Source organism: Somniosus microcephalus, chromosome 9 (genome assembly GCF_052327205.1).
Source record: "Somniosus microcephalus isolate GS21.2 chromosome 9, FLI_Smic_1.0, whole genome shotgun sequence".
Lineage (NCBI taxonomy): Eukaryota > Metazoa > Chordata > Chondrichthyes > Squaliformes > Somniosidae > Somniosus > Somniosus microcephalus.
Genome location: NC_140995.1, coordinates 160896663 through 160916308, shown reverse-complemented (window position 1 = coordinate 160916308; position 19646 = coordinate 160896663). Strand labels below are relative to the sequence as shown.

Sequence of the window (19646 nt, the reverse complement as noted above, 5' to 3'; positions counted from 1 at the left end):
TGAAGTCACGTGCAATTGGAATAAATGGAAGTCTCCGTAACACAAATGATATTGCATTTCAGGTGTGTGTAGAGAGAAAGGAAAACCTCTTTCCCAGCAATCTTGCAGAGGTGACGATGCCTCTTTCCAAGTTTCATTTTATTTTTATTAAAGCTGTGTAAAATGTGAGTTATTCTGTGGGCTTGACAGTTTATGAGAGATCAGAATTCTTTTCCCCAATATGATTTTCCATTCCACCGGCCTCCCAAGCCATATCCTGTATAAACTGCCTGAAAGGGTTGTGGAGGCTGGAACCCTCACAACATTCAAGAAGCATTTGGATGAGCACTTGAAATGCCATAGCATACAAGGCTACGGACCAAATGCTGGAATATGGGATTAGATTAGACAGGGCGTGATGGCCGGCGCGGACACGATGGGCCGAAGGGCCTCTATCCGTGCTGTATAACTCTATGACTCCTCCAAACCTCTGCCGTCTAACAAAGTGGCACAACGGGTCACAAAGTAAAATGGAGCTACCTCAGTCAGGTTGTTGGCTGAATAAATGTCACATGCAGCAGCTCTTTCTCTCCACTCTCATCTGTCATGAAAGTGCACATCTGTACTGAGAACCATTTCTTGTGTTTGCTTCTAAATGACTACTTGGTTCCATGGAGGTGGGCCAGTGCACAGAAAGGTGCAATGATCTGGTTCAAATCTGAGTGTGCCACAACTGATATATCACATAGGATAAAGATACTTCACTGAGTATAAAGTGATTTCTCTCCCCCTCCATTCTCCCCCACTTCCCTAATTGGGATATCTTCATTTTTAACAGTTTCTATCTTGATGCACTGGATTTTAAATTAAACTCCCAGTTTCCAGTTAAACTTGTGCAATATTTAATTATTTTCTGGGATAACTTTTCACAATGATTCAGGAGGCATCACACCACTTCGTGATGGGGGAAATGCTGCTGCACTGCCGGTTTGCTTTCATCCCCCTGCTGGTAAAACAGCCACGCACTATAATAGGGACCGTCTTCTCTGAAGTATGTATTACCTGTCACACTGGATCATGTACTGCTGTATACCATGAAAACAATGTATGAGAACACAGTGTAATCAAAGAACAATCTCAAAAAGAAAACAACTATCAGCAGGTGTGGAAAACAATTGTACAAGTGGTCCTGGAGTACAAATCAGGTATAAAATTGACCCGAGAGCTGCATAAATTAGCACCATAAAATTCACAATAGGTGCTCAAATATATCCTTAAACGGGTACGGCTGTAATTTAATCTAAGGATTTGGAAGATAGCATACAGTCTGCTCCTGATGATTTTATGCACAAAAAATGAAAACTATCCAGTAATTCATATAAACCAACTCCAAATTCAGAGGAGTAGACTGTAGTTACAAAGTGCTGGAACGCTTAACCCCTTGACTACATTGCAGACTTCTAATCACCCATGGTATCTAATATTATGCAAAATCCAAAACTATAGAGGGGGAGAAATTCATTATAGCCCCGTTTGGGGCACTAACTTTTAAAAGTTGAGAAAATTAGCACCAGGCACTAATGTTTCTCAACTTGAAAAAAAATGTGGTTTTGCGCTCCAAGAAGGAAGTGGAGCACTAAATCAAGCGCTCCACTTCATTCCTGGAGCGCAGCAGGCGGGGCGGTAGGTGTGCAGCGCTGCCGCGTTGGAAGGCTCCTTCCCTCCCTTAAAGGCTGCAGGCTCTGCAAGGGAGAGCAACTTACCTGGTTCCCCGACGGCAGTCGCGATCAGCCCGATGCACTGCAGCAGAGTGCCGGGCTGATCGATCGCTGGCGACGAAAGAAAAATGCAGCGAGCATATCAGATTTTTTTTTCACCTACCTCTGCCACCTCGCCTTTAAGTCTCGCCCCTGAAGCACCCGATCAACGCCTCCTGCAACTGTCGGTGTCATCGCCCGGCGATGCTGCAGGGGGCGGAAATGAATTTCGGGTCCGAGGCGCTGCGCAGCCGGATGACATCACGATCTTCGGGCACAGGAGATCATGACGCTAGGGGTCACCGCTGTCGCAAACCGCCAGGTGAATTTTGCGGGCGGCTGTCAGTCATTAGCGCCCCATTATCGCCCCCCAGAGGCACTGAGGCACCGAATTTCTAGCCCTAAGAATATAGCAATTTTATAAATAGTCACTTAATTGGCATTCCTCTCTCAATGTAAAGAATCGGGATCGTGTTTGGTGCACGAGTTAAATGTGTTCTATAGTGTAATTTTTAGTGTTCTATACTGCAAATGAAAATATTTATATTGGATACAATATAGCTATAGAGATGCAAGCCTCGACAAATGGGTCTACCCTGAAAATGAGTGACAATGTATTAGTCTACTCCATGAGTAAATTTCTTTCAATAATTATTTTTATTATGTCAGAAATTTGGAAGTATGGCAACTGCTTCTAGATTGAAGATCATCTGTATAGTGTAAAGTAAAACCTGTCCTAATAATTGCTTGTTTTGAGAGGGAGGGCAAGCATTTAAAGAACCCTCCCAGCAATAAATGGCTCAGACTTGAACCTGTAATAAGAGACTCGCAGTCACTTAAAGATAGTCCCAAAGGGGCTTTGTGGGTAGATTTTGGTGGAAGTTTTAGAATGGTTACATTTTAGTATATATTTTAATGGAAATTTGTTACTCTTGTAGGAATGTATAACATTAAAAAAAATCTAAATATAGATGAGCTCAGTGGAATGTGCAATCTGGCTCAGAAGTATTCAGTTAACTGAAATTTATCCAGTCGGTGCCACTAGAAACTGTTTTATTTCAATTTATATTCACTTAAGCAGAATTGACTATTTCAAACAGCGTTCAGAATAACTGCTCGCACATCAGCACTTATCCCTTTGAGTCCAATTTGACAATCTCTTCTATTCTCGACTCTCCACTATTGTAAGTTTGCCGATTACTCCAGCATCTTCTGAGTGTCGTCCTCAGACTAGACTCTAACCGTCTATTGTCACTGCCTCTTGCCTTCACAGCATGAGGAGCTGCTTCTCCGTGGAGCAGGTCTTGATTGCAGCTGATATGTGATTTGAAGGGGGGGGGGGGACGTTAAGAGGAAAAGGGAACAGCGAAGGGGAACATTAAAGGGAACAGAAAAATGGCAAGAAAGGCTAACAACTGAACCGGGGAAAGCAGAAAAATAGAAATGAGCAAAAATGTATAATTGTTGGGGGGGGGGGGGGGGGGGAGTGTGTATTTTGTGCTGGACTGCATCAATCACTGTATGTGTGATAAAATTTGTCCAGTGAGAATTTAACACAGGGTTCAAAATATTTTTATTTTCTTCATTCATCTCTTCTCAGGAGTATGCACAAGCGTTCAATCCAACCCCTTCAACAGCCTCACGGGCCTTCACACAGTCTCCCTGCACCATTAGTTGCCAAAGAGCGCCACCTAGCTATTGCCAGTGCTCTCTGGCGGAATTTCTTCCCTTTTGTGAAGAGCCAAAGACTGTCGCAGACACCTTCTTCACAGATAGCTGATATTGCTGCAGGTCAGTGCGATATGCATTACACAGCTCGGTTCCGATTCTCGGCATTTAAAAACTGCCTAATAACCACACAAAACAGTATGAAAGGGTCAGAACGATTCATGCTCCTACCTGAACTCTGTATTATACGAGAACGCACCAAATGTAGCATCATCATGCCTTCCGGAGGAAACCTTCCCAGTTTGGGCCTCAGCCGTGCTAATTATGCGCTCACATTACACCTGGTGTCACAACTTCTGTCATAAGGAAACATAAATGTTGATGTCACTATAAATAACTGGTTAGACTGAAATGGAATAATGTCAGTCGGGAACCTTCTGCTGTGAGTGCCCTCATACCTGAAACACACTTTAGTTGACATATACATAAATAGTTGTTAGCCTGTGCAAAAAAAATACAATGAATCCTTTCCGCATAAGATTCAAATATTTGATGTTACGAGCACTGTTCCCTGTAGGCTGCACTATGTTCTGCGTGGCCTGTTTCTTTCAATGTGCGGTCCCTTTAAATCTCTGCACAAGCCCAGTATTTCCAATGTAAAAGCTTGTGAGCGGCCCGCGCGGGCCCTTGCAGATTACGCGGCTGGGCGTGCACGCAGCTTCGAGGGAACATTGGCTACGATTATGCTAAATATCAGAGAGTGATTCCAGAACTGCTTTGTAATTAAGTTCAGATGACAATTATCACTCCAGTTCTCACTCAATCTGAAGGACTGATTAGATTTCTCCTTTGTACTCACTCGCAGCTATCGATTATGTGCAAAGTTTAAGTGACAAAATGTTAATCTGGTTAGTCAAGGAATCTGGTTGGCAGCCAGTGCGGCTGCTTCAGAGCGACAAAAAAAAACCATCCGGACTTTCCGCAAGTTACACACCCTGGGGGCGATTTTGGTTTGGTGAGATATTGGATAGAAACATAGAAGATAGGAGCAGGAGTAGGCCATTCGGCCCTTCGAGCCTGCTCCGCCATTCAATGTGATCATGGCTGATCATCCAAACTCAGTAACCCTGTCCCCGCCTTTTCCCCATATCCCTTGATCCCTTCAGCCTCAAGAAACATATCCAACTCTTTCTTGAATATATTTAATGAACTGGCCTCCACCGCCCTCTGTGGCAGAGAATTCCACAGGTTCACCACTCTCTGGGTGAAGAAATTCCTCCTCATTTCAGTCCTAAATGGCTTACCCCTTATCCTTAGACTATGACCCCTGGTTCTGGACTCCCCGGCCATCAGAAACATCCTTCCTGCATCTAGTCTGTCCAGACCTGACAGAATTTTATAGGTTTCGATGAGATCCCCTCTCAATCTTCTAAACTCCAGTGAGTATAAGCCCAATCGACACAATCTCTCCTCATACGTCATTCCTGCCATCCCAGGTAGCAGCCTGGTGAATCTTCGCTGCACTCCCTCCATGGCAAGAACGTCCTTCCTCAGGTATGGTGACCAAAACTGCACACAATACTCAAGGTGCGGTCTCACCAAGGCCCTGTACAACTGTAGCAAGACATCCTTGTTCCTGTACTCGAACCCTCTTGCTACGAAGGCCAACATACCATTTGCCGCCTTAACCGCCTGCTGCACCTGCATGCTTACCTTCAGCGACTGGTGCACAAGGACACCCAGGTCTCTTTGCACTTCCCCTTCTCCCAATCTATTGCCATTCAAATAATAATCTGCCTTCCTGTTTTTGCCACCAAAGTGGATAACCTCACATTTATCCACATTATAGTGCATTTGCCATGTTTCTGCCCAATCACCCAACCTGTCCAAATCGTACTGGAGTTTCCCGACATCCTCCTCGCAGTTTACCCTCCCGCCCAGCTTTGTGTCGTCTGCAAATTTGGAGATATTACATCCAATTCCCTCATCCAGATCATTAATATATATTGTGAACAGCTGGGGTCCTAGGACAGATCCTTGCGGTACCCCACTAGTCACTGCCTGCCACTCGGAAAACGACCCGTTTATTCCAACTCTTTGCTTTCTGTCCGCCAACCAGTTCTCTATCCAAGTCAATACCTTGCCCCCAATCCCATGTGCCTTAATTTTGCACGCTAATCTCTTGTGTGGGACCTTATCGAAAGCCTTCTGAAAGTCCAAATACACCACATCCACTGGTTCTCCCTTATCTATTTTACCAGTTACATCCTCAAAAAATTCCAGTAGATTAGTCAAGCATGATTTACCTTTTGTAAATCCATGTTGACTTTGTCCGATCCTGTCACTGCTTTCCAAGTGCTCTGCTATTACATCTTTTATAATAGACTCTAGCATTTTCCCCACTACTGATGTCAGGCTTACCGGTCTATAATTCCCCGTTTTTTCTCTACCACCTTTTTTGAATAGTGGGGTAACATTAGCTACCCTCCAATCCATGGGTACCGTTCCAGAGTCTATCGAGTTCTGGAAGATGATCAGTAGTGCATCTACTATCTCTAGGGCCACTTCCTTAAGTACCCTGGGACGTAGACCATCAGGCCCTGGGGATTTATCGGCCTTCAGTCCCATCAATTTTCCTAACACCATTTTCCTACAAATACTGATTTCTTTCAGTTCCTCGCTTTCATCAGACCCTATGTTCCCCGGCATCTCTGGGAGGTTATTTGTGTCCTCCTTTGTGAAGACAGAACCAAAGTATGCATTTAGTTGGTCTGCCATTTCCTTGTTTCCCATTATAAATTCCCCCGATTCTGACTGCAAGGGACCTACGCTTGACTTCACTAATCTTTTTCTCTTCACATATCTATAAAAGTTACAGTCAGTTTTTATGTTCCCTGCTAGCTTACTCTCATATTCTATTTTCCCTTCTTAATTAATCCCTTTGTCCTCCTTTGTTGACTCCTAAACTGCTCCCAATCCTCAGGATTATTGCTTTTTCTAGCCAATTTATATGTCCTCTCCTTGGATCTTATGCTATCCCTAATTTCCCTTGTTAGCCACGGTTGAGTCACCTTTTTTGTTTTATTTTTACGCCAAACTGGGATGAACAAATTCTGTAGCTCATCCATTCGGCCTTTGAATGTTTGCCATTGCCTATCCACCGTCAACCCTTTGAGCGCCATTCCCCACTCAATCCTGCCCAACTCGCTCCTCAGACCATCGTAGTTTCCTTTATTTAAATTGAGGACCCTTGTCTCTGAGGCAACTACTTCATTCTCCATCTTAATGAAGAATTCGATCATATTATGATCGCTCTGACCCAAGGGGCCTCGTACAACAAGATTGCTAATTAATCCTTTCTCGTTGCATAATACCCAGTCTAAGATGGCCTGATCTCTGGTTGGTTCCTCGACATATTGGTCCAGGAAACCATCCCGTAAACACTCCAGGAATTCCTCCTCCACAGTATTGTTACTAATTTGGTTGGCCCAATCTATATGTAGGTTAAAGTCACCCATGATGACTGCTGTGCCCTTATTGCACGCTTCTTTAATTTCCCTTTTAATGCCATCCCCAACCTCCACCTTACTGTTTGGAGGTCTATATACCACTCCCACTAATGTTTTTTTCCCCTTAGTATTTCTCAATTCTACCCATACAGATTCCACATCATCAGAGCTAATATCCTTCATTACAATTGTATTAATCCCTTCTTTAACCAGTAATGCTACCCCACCTCCCTTTCCTTTTTGCCTATCTTTCCTGAATATCGAATACCCCTGGATGTTGAGTTCCCAGTCTTGGCCATCCTTGAGCCACGTTTCTGTAATCCCAACCAAATCGTATTCGTTTACCTCTATTTGCGCAGCCAATTCATCCACCTTATTACAAATGCTCCTCGCATTAAGACACAAAGCCGGGCGACAGACGTTGGACCATGCCGCACGCCAGATCGTACCAGCGAGAGGTCTGAAGCAACTCGGTGGTCGGACTTAATTGGCAAGCTGCGAGCGCCAAACTGATGCTCCGAAGCAGCTCGTGACACAAAGCTGGGAGTATGAGAGTAAGCTTGCAGGGAACATAAAAACTGACTGTAGAAGCTTCTATAGATATGTGAAGAGACTGGGGGTAAGGTACTGTCTTGGATAGAGAACTGGTTGGCAGACAGGAAGCAAAGAGTTGGAATAAACGGGTCTTTTTCTGAGTGGCAGGCAGTGACTAGTGGGGTACCGCAGGGATCGGTGCTAGGACCCCAGCTATTCACAATATATATAAATGATCTAGACGAGGGAACTAGATGTAATATCTCCCAAGTTTGCAGACGACACAAAGCTGGGTGGGCGTGTGTGCTGTGAGGAGGATGCAGAGAAACTCCAGGATGATTTGGACAGGTTGGGTGATTGGGCAGAAGCATAGCAGATGCAGTATAATGTGGATAAATGCGAGGTTATCCACTTTGGTGGCAAAAACAGGAAGGCGGATTATTACCTGAACGGCAATAGATTGGGAGAAAGGGAAGTGCAACGAGACCTGGGTGTCCTTGTGCACCAGTCGCTGAAGGTAAGCATGCAGGTGCAGCAGGTGGTTAAGAAGGCAAATGGTATGTTGGCCTTCGTAGCGAGAGGATTCGAGTACAGGAGCAAGGATGTCTTGCTGCAGTTGTACAGGGTCTTGGTGAGACCACACCTTGAGTATTGTGTGCAGTTTTGGTCGCCTTATCTGAGGAGGGTTGTTCTTGCCATGGAGGGAGTGCAGCGAAGATTCACCAGACTGATACCTGGGATGGCAGGAATGATGTATGAGGAGAGATTGGGTCGATTGGGCTTATATTCGCTAGAGTTTAGAAGAACGAGAGGGGATCTCATTGAAACTTATAAAATTCTAACAGGACTAGACAGACTAGATGCAGGAATGATGTTCCCGATGGCGGGGGAGTCCAGAACCAGGGGTCACAGTCTAAGGATAAGGGGTAAGCCATTTAGGACTGAGATGAGGAGGAATTTCTTCACCCAGAGAGTGGTGAACCTGTGGAATTCTCTGCCACACAGGGCAGTTGAGGCCAATTCATTAAATATATTCAAGAAGGAGTTAGATATATTTCTTGAGGCTAAAGGGATCAAGGGATATGGGGAGAAAGCAGGGACAGGGTACTGAATTTGGATGATCAGCCATGACCTCATTAAATGGCGGAGCGGGCTCGAGGGGCCGAATGGCCTCGTCCTGCTCCTATCTTCTATGTTTCACTGGTTGGAGAGGGTGGGAAATCGACCCAATCCTATGCTGAGTTGGCTGACAGTCCAGTTGGGGTGGGGGGCGCGGGGGTGGATTGGTTGAAGGATGCACAGGGAACAGTGGGGAACAAGAGTGTTTTGCCCCCACAAAAGTATATATATATATTTTGAAAATCATCCCACTTTTGGAGGGACCTGCAGTGGTTCCTTTTAAAACCCACTCCAGTGTTGCTCCACGCCAGGGACCAGTGGAGTGAGGGGGTGGGCATGCACAGCACAAACCCTGCCCATTGGTCCAGAAAGTTTGTGACGGTATCCTATAATGAGCAGAGGATCCTGATTTGAATATTGAAATTGGGCTGCTGCCTGTTTCAGGGAGAGGCGCTGGCCACTCTTTTTGAGGCCCATTCAAAAATTGAGTCAGGTGGGCCTTGGGCGGCCAATGGACAATACTTGTTTTTTAGAAAGTTTTTGTTTGCCTGCCACCCCATTTTCCAGCGTAAATAGGGCAGTAGGTATATGAAAATTGGTCCCGGCTTCGCCTGTCAGTATGGCACCCTTTCAGATTTCTTTTCCCGTGGACCACGATATGTCTGGCCCATTGCAACTTTTTTACTTTCGAATTCAAGTCAAAGGCTTTTTTAATAGCACAAACGCTGATTCTTTTCTGCATTACACAAGATATATTCTGAGTTGCTTGTGGTTTGGCATGTCATGTTAGTTGATGCTCCACAGTTTCTAGTTTGTTGCATAACGTTACCCTGTTGTTTAGTATCTTCAGCTGGCACTGATACATCTGGGAAGCTGCATGATCTATAAGCTCCGGCTTCTCACAGAGGCACAGGACTCTGATCGAAAATATTGTAAGAGGCATTTCCAGTACGGCAAATTCTGTTGCATAGATGAGTTTAATCATTTTCATAATAATAATCTTTATTATCCGGCACCAACGGGACCGGCGTGGTGCCGGTTTATCAAAAAGTCCGGATTACAGAGAGGTATAGTTAAAAGGTACGAGAGCTCCGTACACAGCAACAAATCCAGGCTTCCCTGTTGCTTAGCAACATGTGCAGGAACTCCAGCCACAGACCAAGCGTCCCTGTTGCTTAGCAACAAGTGCACAAACCCCAGTTACACAGCCACAGATCCAGGAACTGCCACTAATATGAAGTAAAACTTACCTGAACCTACTCCTGAATTTTGCCGGTTAAAAGAGAGTTTCCTGTAAATATCTTAATTTTCTATGCTTTACTATGTTACCAACCTTTCTTCCAGCAGTAAGTGCTCAGCTCAGTGGAGAAAACAAGATGGTGACTGAAAGCAATTCAAATATTTGAAGTTAGTTGATTGGTTTGCCTTTTAAGCATTTGGTAGCTGTTGTTGATTCACTATTTTTCATAGCATTTTGAACTTCATGATTGGTGGTTTTCACTCCTGTTCGCTGCGTGCTGTTTCCCTAACTGTTCAGTCGTGATTGGCTGCTGTTTTATGAAAATAAAGTTTGAATAATGAACTGGAGCTGTGACTCAAAAATTTGCAAGTAAAAAGGTACGACACCTGAGCTGTAACCAATGCAAGTGTGCATGAAATGCATCTTTTTATATGGGTAGATACTGTTAATGAGCTTTTTAATAAAACAACAAGCATTATGTATTCCAGGTTTTACCCTTCTGGCGATGGATATGCCTAGCACAGCACCGACAGACCTCCAGCCACAGCCTCTGATAACCATGATGCAACAATTTGGCTGGGATGACATGGTACACCCTCAGCTAGTTTGTAGATATCTCAGTCATCTAATTCAAAACAGGTAAAACATTTTGATTTTTTTTCCTGTTCTTCCAGGTTGAGGGGTGATTTGATAGAGGTGTACAAGATTATGCCGGGTTTGGATAGGCTAGACGGGGAAAGGTTGTTCCCACTAGTTGATGGTACAAGGACTAGGGGACACAGATTTAAGGTTTTGGGCAAGAGATACAGGGGGGATGTGAGGAAAAACTTCTTTACACAGCAAGTGATGAGGACCTGGAACTCGCTGCCGACGGAAGTGGTGGAAGCGGACACACTCGGTGTTTTCAAGGGGAGACTGGATAGGCACTTGAGGGAAATAAACTTGCAGGGCTATGGGGATAGAGCGGGGGAATGGGACTAACTGGATTGCTCTACAGAGAGCCGGCATGGACCCGATGGGCCGAATGGCCTCCTTCTGTGCCGTTAAGACTCTGTGGGCTCGATTTTCATTGGGCCATTGAGGCGGGATTGGAGGCGTGTGGGGGGTTAAAATTGCGAAATCGGGGGGGCCGCCTCCATGCCAGTTTCAAAGGCGGCGGATACCCGACCTGTGCTGGGAACCGCCTCCCCGAGGCGGGAAGGGGATTAGTGCCAATTAACTGCCTGTTAACAGGCAGTTTTTAGCCTAATCCCTATTTTTATTGCTGAAGTGTGGGACTCCCGACGGCTCCAAACCACGCCAAGTTAGTGAGGCGGACCGTCGGGTTGGAGGGTTTGAGATGTCCGGTGTTTAGGTGAGTGATGTGTGCACGAGTGCAGAGGTAAGTGTGTTTGGTGTGTGTAAAGTGTTTAAAGAAGTTTAATTACCTTTACAGCCTTCCTTCAGGTCTCGGGAGTCCCTCATCTCACCGGCACAGAAAGCAGAATGGCTGCGAGCTGTCAAAAGTTGCAGCATTCAGCTTTCTGTTCTAGAGAGATCTCTAAATCAGCCTGAGAGGAAGGAATTAACTTAGTGCACAGATTGTCAGTGTTTGACAACTTCAAAGAGCTGTGAAACGCTGATATTTCATCTGTCAAAAGCTCTTGACAGATGAAATGTCAATCTGTGACGTCACCTGTTGCCGGGTGGCCCTTAATTGGCCTGCTGAGCCCGCTGGGCGGGGTCAACAATGTCAATCAAGTGAAAATCGCGTGAGTTGGCCACAACCCGATGGAGGCGGGACTACAACCCCACAAGTTGTAGTCCCGCCTCCTCAATGAAAATCCAACTCTCTGACCATGTGTTTCCATGGTTCAGGCTCTGGGAATGGTCCTGTGTCTGTCAGGACTGTAACCTCCAGGTACATGGCAACACCCTACTATCACAATCCCATGCCAGACACAATCCAGTACCTTGAATTTCAGATGGCACTGATTAAATACATAAAGTGGTCATGGATTTGCTGTGTGATGTTCTGAAAGATTTAACCACAATTATATTTGTTTATTGGTATGCAAGTTCCACTTTAGTATTCTTCATTACGGAGATAATCCTTAAGAATCACAAAAACACACAATGAAAGTGTTGATTTTTATGAAGAACAGTGATTATTTAATGCTTCTCCAGTTAAATAACAATAGAGATAAATATCTTATTACCCAGAGTTGTAGGACCGAGTCCACACCATCAATATTTGCAGTCTGCCCTTCCACACCATACACTGTATGTGAAGGGTTTTTCTAAATTCATATTAACACAGATTAAAGTTTAGAATTTCTAAGTAACTGCTAGGTATCCTGTGGCAACTTGTTGGACCTGGGGTGTTTTTGATGTTTCCAGCGATCCTGTTGCAGCCTTAAAGCTTTAAATATGGCAAATTTACTGAAGCAGTATATCACAATATTACACACCTTACTGATACTGAAAGCTCGAAGTGTCACGGATATAATAATTGTAAAACCACTTCGAATCATACGGTGCAGAGGAACGCCATTCAGCCCACTGTGCCTATACTGGCTCTTTGAAAGATCTATCCAATTAGTCCCACTTCCCCACTCTCCCCGTAGCACTGCAAATATTCCCTTTTCAAGTATATATCCAACTCCCTTTTGAAAGTTACTGTCGAGTCTGCGTCCACCGCCCTTTCTGGCAGGGCATTCCAGATCATAGCAACTCACTCCATCAAAAAATGTCTCCTCATTTCCCCTCTGGTTCTTTTGCCAATTATCTTAAATTTGTGTCCTCTGTTTACCGAACCCTCTGCCAGTGGAAATAGTGTCTCATTTACTCTATCAAAATCCTTCATAATTTTGAGCACCTCTATTAAACCTTCTCTGCTCTAAGGAGAACAATCCCAGCTTTTCTAGTCTCTCCACATAACTGAAGTCCCTCATCCCTAATATAATTCCAGTAAATCTCCTCTGCACACTCTCCAAAGCCTTGACATCCTTACTAATGTTCCTCATCCTTGTCTGCGATTCCTTTTCATGGTCTTGCCTCACTCTACCTCTGTAACTCTCTCCAGCCTTATACTCCTCTCGCGCCCTCCAATCCTCCAGCATTGGATGTCTGTGCACCCCACCCTCTTCCCCACTCCACCATTGATGGTAAAACTTTCAGCAGGCTCAGACCCATTCTCTGGACCTCCCTCTCCAATACCCTCCACCTCTCTACTTAGTTGCTCATTTTTAAAGCTCACCTGCCCTAAGTCATCCACAAAGGCTCGGTATCTGTTCCTTTCTTCTGTGAAGCAAATTGGGGCCTTTTTTTATATTAAAGGCACGATATGAATGGAAGATTGTGCAAATAATCAATAAAACATTATTTTCCTAAATATGAAATGCGATCTAAAGTCCAATTTGACAAGTGTACAGAATCCAAATTCAGAGTGTTCTTGCAATAATAAAAAAATAATTTTCTTCAGAAAATCTCCATGGTGATTACAACATCCTAATCACTTGCAACAACCAAAATTGCACAACCACCTTGTATTGTATAATGTATAAAATAAACCTGTAACAGCCCAGAACACGTAGCGTCCAATCTTTGCTCTCATGGGTCGTCACATTGACTGCAGCTCTCAATTGTGTTGCTCTTGGAAGAACATAGGATCTCAACTGTTTCCCGTACCCTTCGAGTTTCTGTCAAATTACATCTGTTTCTTTTCCTTTAAAATTTACAAAACGAAATCTCTGAACAAAATTTCTTATCTCTTGGTCGTCTTGAAATATATTCATTTGGAAAAAAAAATCCTATTACTTTTAAAAACAAAAATTAGTAGTGAAATCCTACTTCAGTCTTTGAAAGATTAATATGGATTTTGTTTCTAATCTACTGATGAGACCTATAAACCGCAAAGTGATCATTTAAAAAGCAAACCACATTTTATGCCTCTTATAGGAATTGGATGCACTTGTTAAAATCTGTTCTCTAAAATGGGGATCTATACATTTACATTTCATAACTGAACTTCAATCCTGTCCAAAGCAGCTCCTGAAATATCGGCTCGGATTTTACGGGGCCTATGATGGTGGCGTACGCCGTCGTAAGTGCTGTGAATGGCCCCGCAAGTTCCGGGCTTCCGCGTGCGATGCACATGCGCTAAAACCCGGAACTTGCGATCTGTCCAGTTTCTCCTCGATAGATCCACCGCATCCGCTGGAAATTCTTTCGCTGGCGCAGAGTTGGGCTATTTGCCCAGCGAATACCCACCAAACCCTTACGCCTGGTAAAAGCAGGAGTGAGGCCTTCTTTTACCAGCGTAAGAGTTAAAATAAATGTTAAAATAAAATGTTTTAAATGATTTAAACATTCACTTACATTTAAAAGTAGTTTAGGTTATTTTTGACCCGTTTAAAAATGTTTACATTTATTTTTCAAAAATTACATTTTTATTTTAAATGTTTAATTAAAGGGTATTTTAATGAATTTTGAACCTGTGATGATTTATTTTTATTTCAGTGTTGTGAAAATGTATTTTTTATGTGATTCCTATTATGCTCATGGGGATTCCGTACGTAAATTGAATCCCCATAACCATAATGGGAATCTCCCTTTGTCATTGGTTGGGCCTGGCCCACGTGATCCTGGGGATGCTTGCGAACCACATGCGCCCCTGGGATGCTTGCGAACCACATGCGCCCCTGGGATGCGTGGGCCTTTACGCAGGCCTACGCCTGCAAGCCCAGGACCGCAAGAGTCCGAAGCTCTGGAGACACAAGGTAAGTACTGAGTTTTCTTGTGGTTCGGAGACGTGCATGGGCGGCAAGCCTCCGACTGCAATTTCCAGGCCATCATGAAGGAAACAATAAATTGCAAATGTCTAACTGCCCCTTGATTTTCTTCCTCCTCAGTTCCTTAGTGGATGCTCTTACAAGTGTAGGATGCAGCTCATACCAAACCTTTGCGGTCCATTCTTGGTTTCGTTGTGTTTTGCAGCAGCATATGAATCAGCCTATTGGCATTACAGAAAAAATGGACTCTAGCCAGAAAATTGGTAAGAGAAAAACATCGAATCATTTGAGTTGTTTAAAAGAGATGCGAACATTAAGGGATTAAATATTACCTTAACTGAGATGAGAATTCATTAGAGTTCGTAGCTGCAAAGCATGTTTGATTCCATAGTCACAGACTGATAAAGCCCCAAAGTAAAATGGATGTGTTTGGAAGCTTTACTGTTCTTGGTGCAGCACGAGGGAAAGATTAGCCAGTCCATCTCAGCAGCTGTAATAATGTGTTTACACCCACTTTGTTTCACAATGCAACTTGCTGAAAACCCAGAAAGTAATTTCCTTTATTAATTTGACATACATTTTCACCAACGTGTAGTCCTCGGGGTAGATTTTAACTTTCACCATTATGGTGAAAACCGGCAGTAACAGATCGGCCGCCCGTTACTCACCCAGCCCAGTTTTCCTTTCTGTTGAAGTCAATGTCGGTTGATCCACGTTGAGATTAGATTATCTCTGGTCTTTCAAATAATCAGGATCGAGTGCAAACCAATATGGTAGGTATATTGCGCTTTAATCGGAGTTTAAGAAGGAATATAACACATTAGTTATCGAGCAAAAATATACGACCGTGACAAGCAGCTGGTACCGGTCCCGATCGGACAGACGGCTGGCGTGCGCGAACAGCTCTCCTCCTTGTCTCACGTCTCTCTCTCTCTCCTTGAACTACCCAAGAATGTTAGACTAGGGTCAGCATGGGTCCACTCTTGGAAGAGTGTTAGATCATCGATCCACTCTTGGAAGAGTGTTAGATCATCGATCCACTCTTGGAAGAGTGTTAGATCATCGATCCACTCTTGGAAGAGTGTTAGATCATCGATCCACTCTTGGAAGAGTGTTAGATCATCGATCCACTCTTGGAAGAGTGTTAGATCATCGATCCACTCTTGGAAGCTCTTCACTTCACCGTCTGTGCTAAGGGCTTTTCAGGTCTTTCTCTTGTACCCTTTTTTAGGGGTGGGCCTGGGATAGAATATTGACAAGACCGTTTAACCTGTAAGGGTTCCTCTTAAACCAAGGTGTCCAATAGTATGTCGAGTTCTTTATCTTAACTTTCAGATGAAAGCCCTCCCCTGAGGGGTCTCATGCTTTTGCTCATATGCCTTTCCTGTTTATACATTCTGAAGGCCCATCCATCGGAATTCCTCTTATCTCTCCTTATCTTCCCAAGTTTGGAGTCAGACATGCCATTCTCGGCGTTTAAATGTTCATAGCTACTTGATAGCAGTTATTTATGTTCAAGCTGTTCATGCAGCTTAGCTGTGCAAAACTAACTATTTCACTACATTATCAGACTATTGTACCATGGAATGAATCATTAAATTCCCAAAGATATTCTCTATTCTATTCTCATGCACTAGTTAACTTACACATTTTAAAGCAACTTTGTTAAACAAAGTCAAAATCCTAACTTAGCATTGTAATATGGTTATCAGCAGTAATGGAAGAAACATGGGCATTGGGCCTTAGTTGGTCAAATTAAAGATATATTAAACAAAATCAAAATCCTAACTTACAAACAGCAGATAGCTAGCCTGGGCAGCAAGGTCATATGTGACTTGCCACGGTGGAGAATGTTATAACATCCGCAGGGAACCAAAAACATAAGCAAATTCTAAGCATCTATCCAGCTATTCTAATACTAGTCTGAAGAGACACTTTTATCTCAAGTTCGAATACAATCATCTAAACACAGTATTCTTTGCGTCACAATTTCATTCACATAACCATATACATTTTAGATACCCCTAATTTCTAACATCCGCTACTGTCAGTTTTCTGCCCGACAGTGCAAGTTAAAATCTACACCTAGTATTATCTTTTAGTAACTTGGGTCACAGAGCTATACTGCTCTGTCCTCGTAGTTAAACAAGGCATGCAGCAGATGGGAGAAGATGATAAAATCCAATACTGGCTGCTATAATAACACCCAGTGCACTGTTCAGTTGCTTAGTACTGAGGACCATAATAGTTTTTCACTAACCTTCCGGCACGGTGTTAAATTTCTTCCCAGGTACTTAATGAAAGAAGTTGTATGTTATACCTGTAACTTACCTGAGGCAATTTTAATTGAAGAAGTAGCTGTGATATTACTCTTATTATTAGTAAGGACTATATTTTCAGCAGCTTTATAAACAATCTTTTTCTAACTTAAAGGTTGCTACAGGTTCAATATTAAACTTACGATCATATAGTCTAGCTCATTCAAGCCTTAGTTCCAGTGTTCAAGAGAGAGCAGGTTAAAAAAAAAAAATTTTTGCAGAGGGTTTGACTAAGGTAAGTTTTAAGGTTCAGACAGACCTAAGAAAATCACTGAAGTTGTGAATTTTATTATGGCAGCTGGTTCCTTTTAATACTTTACAAATCTTCTAGTCAGATATTCACTTAGTCAACTTCTAACTTGTAATGCAGATGCCCAGGTCAGCGGATTGTTAAATGCATCAAGTTACACGTTGCTGGTTGAATTTTAACAAGCTATGAACATTATGTCAGTAATGGAATCATTAGACTAAGGATGTTAATTATGGTTGAATTTATCAGTAACATATAAACTGTTCTTAAAAATTACGTTAAAATGATAATCTGCTCATTTCCCTTAATAAATAGGAAGGATAAACCTGGAACAGTTGGCAGGGTTGACCAGGATAGTGTATAAGCTGCCAGAAGTGGAAGGCCTACTCCTCCAGGCTCAGCTTGACCAGCCAGCGGTAAAGGTGGAACCTAAAACTGCTGTCTTTATATTCATTAAGGTAATGTCTGTTCAGAAACAGGGGCATAAGTGGGGAATAAAATAACTTTCCCACACACATTCACTCTGCATTTTTAAACTAATTTTAAGTACAGTATATACAAATTATACTCCTTCTGTGCTGCACTTTAAAGAAAGTGTGGAATTATAATCCTGTCATTTCTGAAAGTGGCACATATACAGCTTCAGTCCTCAGACAATTATTTTAACAAGTAATGGTTATGGTGGCGGGCTTCTGCTCTTCATCAGTAAAAATAACTCCCTTCTACAGGGGGAATTTACTCGGGGGCCGGGAAGAAAGCATGGCGGGGGTGGTGGGGGGAAGGATTTTTAGATGGGAAACCTGGAAGTACGGGTTTCCCGGACGCGCTGCTGAAATTGACTACAGGACGTCTTTTGCATTTTTTCCAAAAGGTTTCCCACCTAACAGCTGGCCAGATTGACAGGCTGTGGTTGCCTGTCGGGCGGGAAAGCCTGACATCATTGGGGGGGGGGCGGGGGGCGTCGAACATCAGTTAGGGCGAATCCGACATCGCAGGCGTGGGAGGTGAATCGGTCATCACGGGTGGGGGTCTGATCGGGTGGAGATGAGCTTGTTGGGCCTGGGGGAAACATTCCTGCTCCCCCTGGCCCACAAGTAATGCAATAAAGGCACTTACCTCGTAGATCCTGTCCTCCTCGCCTCCTTTATTATGCTGGTATCCCCAAGACCCGGGCATCCCGGCCTCCACGAGTTAAAATAAAGATGTTGTTAAAATGGAGGCACGCAGCCTTCTTAAAAGATTTCAGTGACTGACCCGCCTTATGAGGGTTAAATTTCCCTCCTATATCTCAGACGGAGCTACTCGGAGAAGCAATGAGTGGCTGCTAAGTAGAGTGAGTAGGTTGATATCTCTGATGGTTACTTGCTGTGGAATGGCCTCAGCAGAGTTTAGGATCAGATTAATGCTCACCTTCAAATTATGGAACTACGTGTTGGGGAAATCTTACATCAGGAAGAAAAGTAGAGCAAAATAAAAGTGTACAGTGTTCTTATAGATGTTGTTACTGATGTTATTTCCCTTCTTGCTTCTTAACAGGTCTGCCACATTATTTTACAAATGGTATTCAGTAGAAACAGAATCTTATACCTTTTATATAAACATTTTTTTTAAATTTGTATAGGTGTCATGACATTAACTCAATTCTTCAAAGGAAGCGACAATTTGAAAAATCAAATTGTTTTTAATCTCATTTTGCTGTATTTTGTAAAGAGCCATTGTTTTATACATGTGGTCAGATCACATTTGTAAAATGTATTTACTCTGTTTTTCTGCAGGCAGTTGGGAAGACTTACACTCAGTTACAAACTCTAGCAGACAAGTCTGCCTTGGCCTCAAAGGCCCTGGAGTATGTAGGTGACATACTGAAGTACACTAAGCCATATTTAGCTAACAAAGGGCCAAGTGAAGGTCTGCAGTTGATGTACTGGACTGTTGGTAAGTGTCTTGTCCTTCCAAAGTGTATATGTGACATAGAATTATATAGAAATTGCAACACGGAACGAGGTCATTCAGCCTATCAGTGCATTTTGCTGTTTATCCCCTACACGAGCAGTAGCCCTAATGCTGTGGGTTCTCCCTTCCCTATTCCCATATCCATTTATTCCCCCTTTCCTTCAAACACTTATCTAACCTTTTCTTAAACGTTAGCATGCCCTCTACTTCAATCACTAACTCTGGCAGCATATTTCACAACCACAGCCCACCCTTTGGGCAAAACAGCCTAACCTGCTCTTTGCATTCGATCCCCAACATTTAGGGGGAAAAATTGAGTCGCGCCCCCTTTGGGGCGCTAACTTCGCCAGGGCACTACTTTTAGCGCCCCTGCGGCCGAAATTCATTGGTAGCGCCCCAAGAGGGAAGCGGGGCGCTACTGGAAGTGCCCCGCCTCCCTCTTGAGGCGCTGCGAAGGAATATCGTGGCATGTCGCGCCGCGGTACTGCAGGCCTTCCTCCTCTTCTTAAAGGGGAGGAGCCTTGCACAGCGCGTCCCGGCGCCCAGC

General features: G+C 43.6%; 1 protein-coding gene across 1 annotated transcript in view; it reads left to right on the top strand.

Annotated features, from left to right (window-relative positions):
- mms22l (MMS22-like, DNA repair protein) overlaps nt 1-19646 on the top strand; it is a 313635-nt gene that overhangs the window by 259821 nt on the left and 34168 nt on the right. Inside the window, exons 15-19 of the mRNA XM_085997428.1 lie at nt 3337-3527; nt 10295-10445; nt 14699-14841; nt 17462-17604; nt 18922-19081. Coding sequence (XP_085853554.1) covers nt 3337-3527; nt 10295-10445; nt 14699-14841; nt 17462-17604; nt 18922-19081 — 788 coding nt within the window. The remainder of the gene's footprint in view (nt 1-3336; nt 3528-10294; nt 10446-14698; nt 14842-17461; nt 17605-18921; nt 19082-19646) is intronic.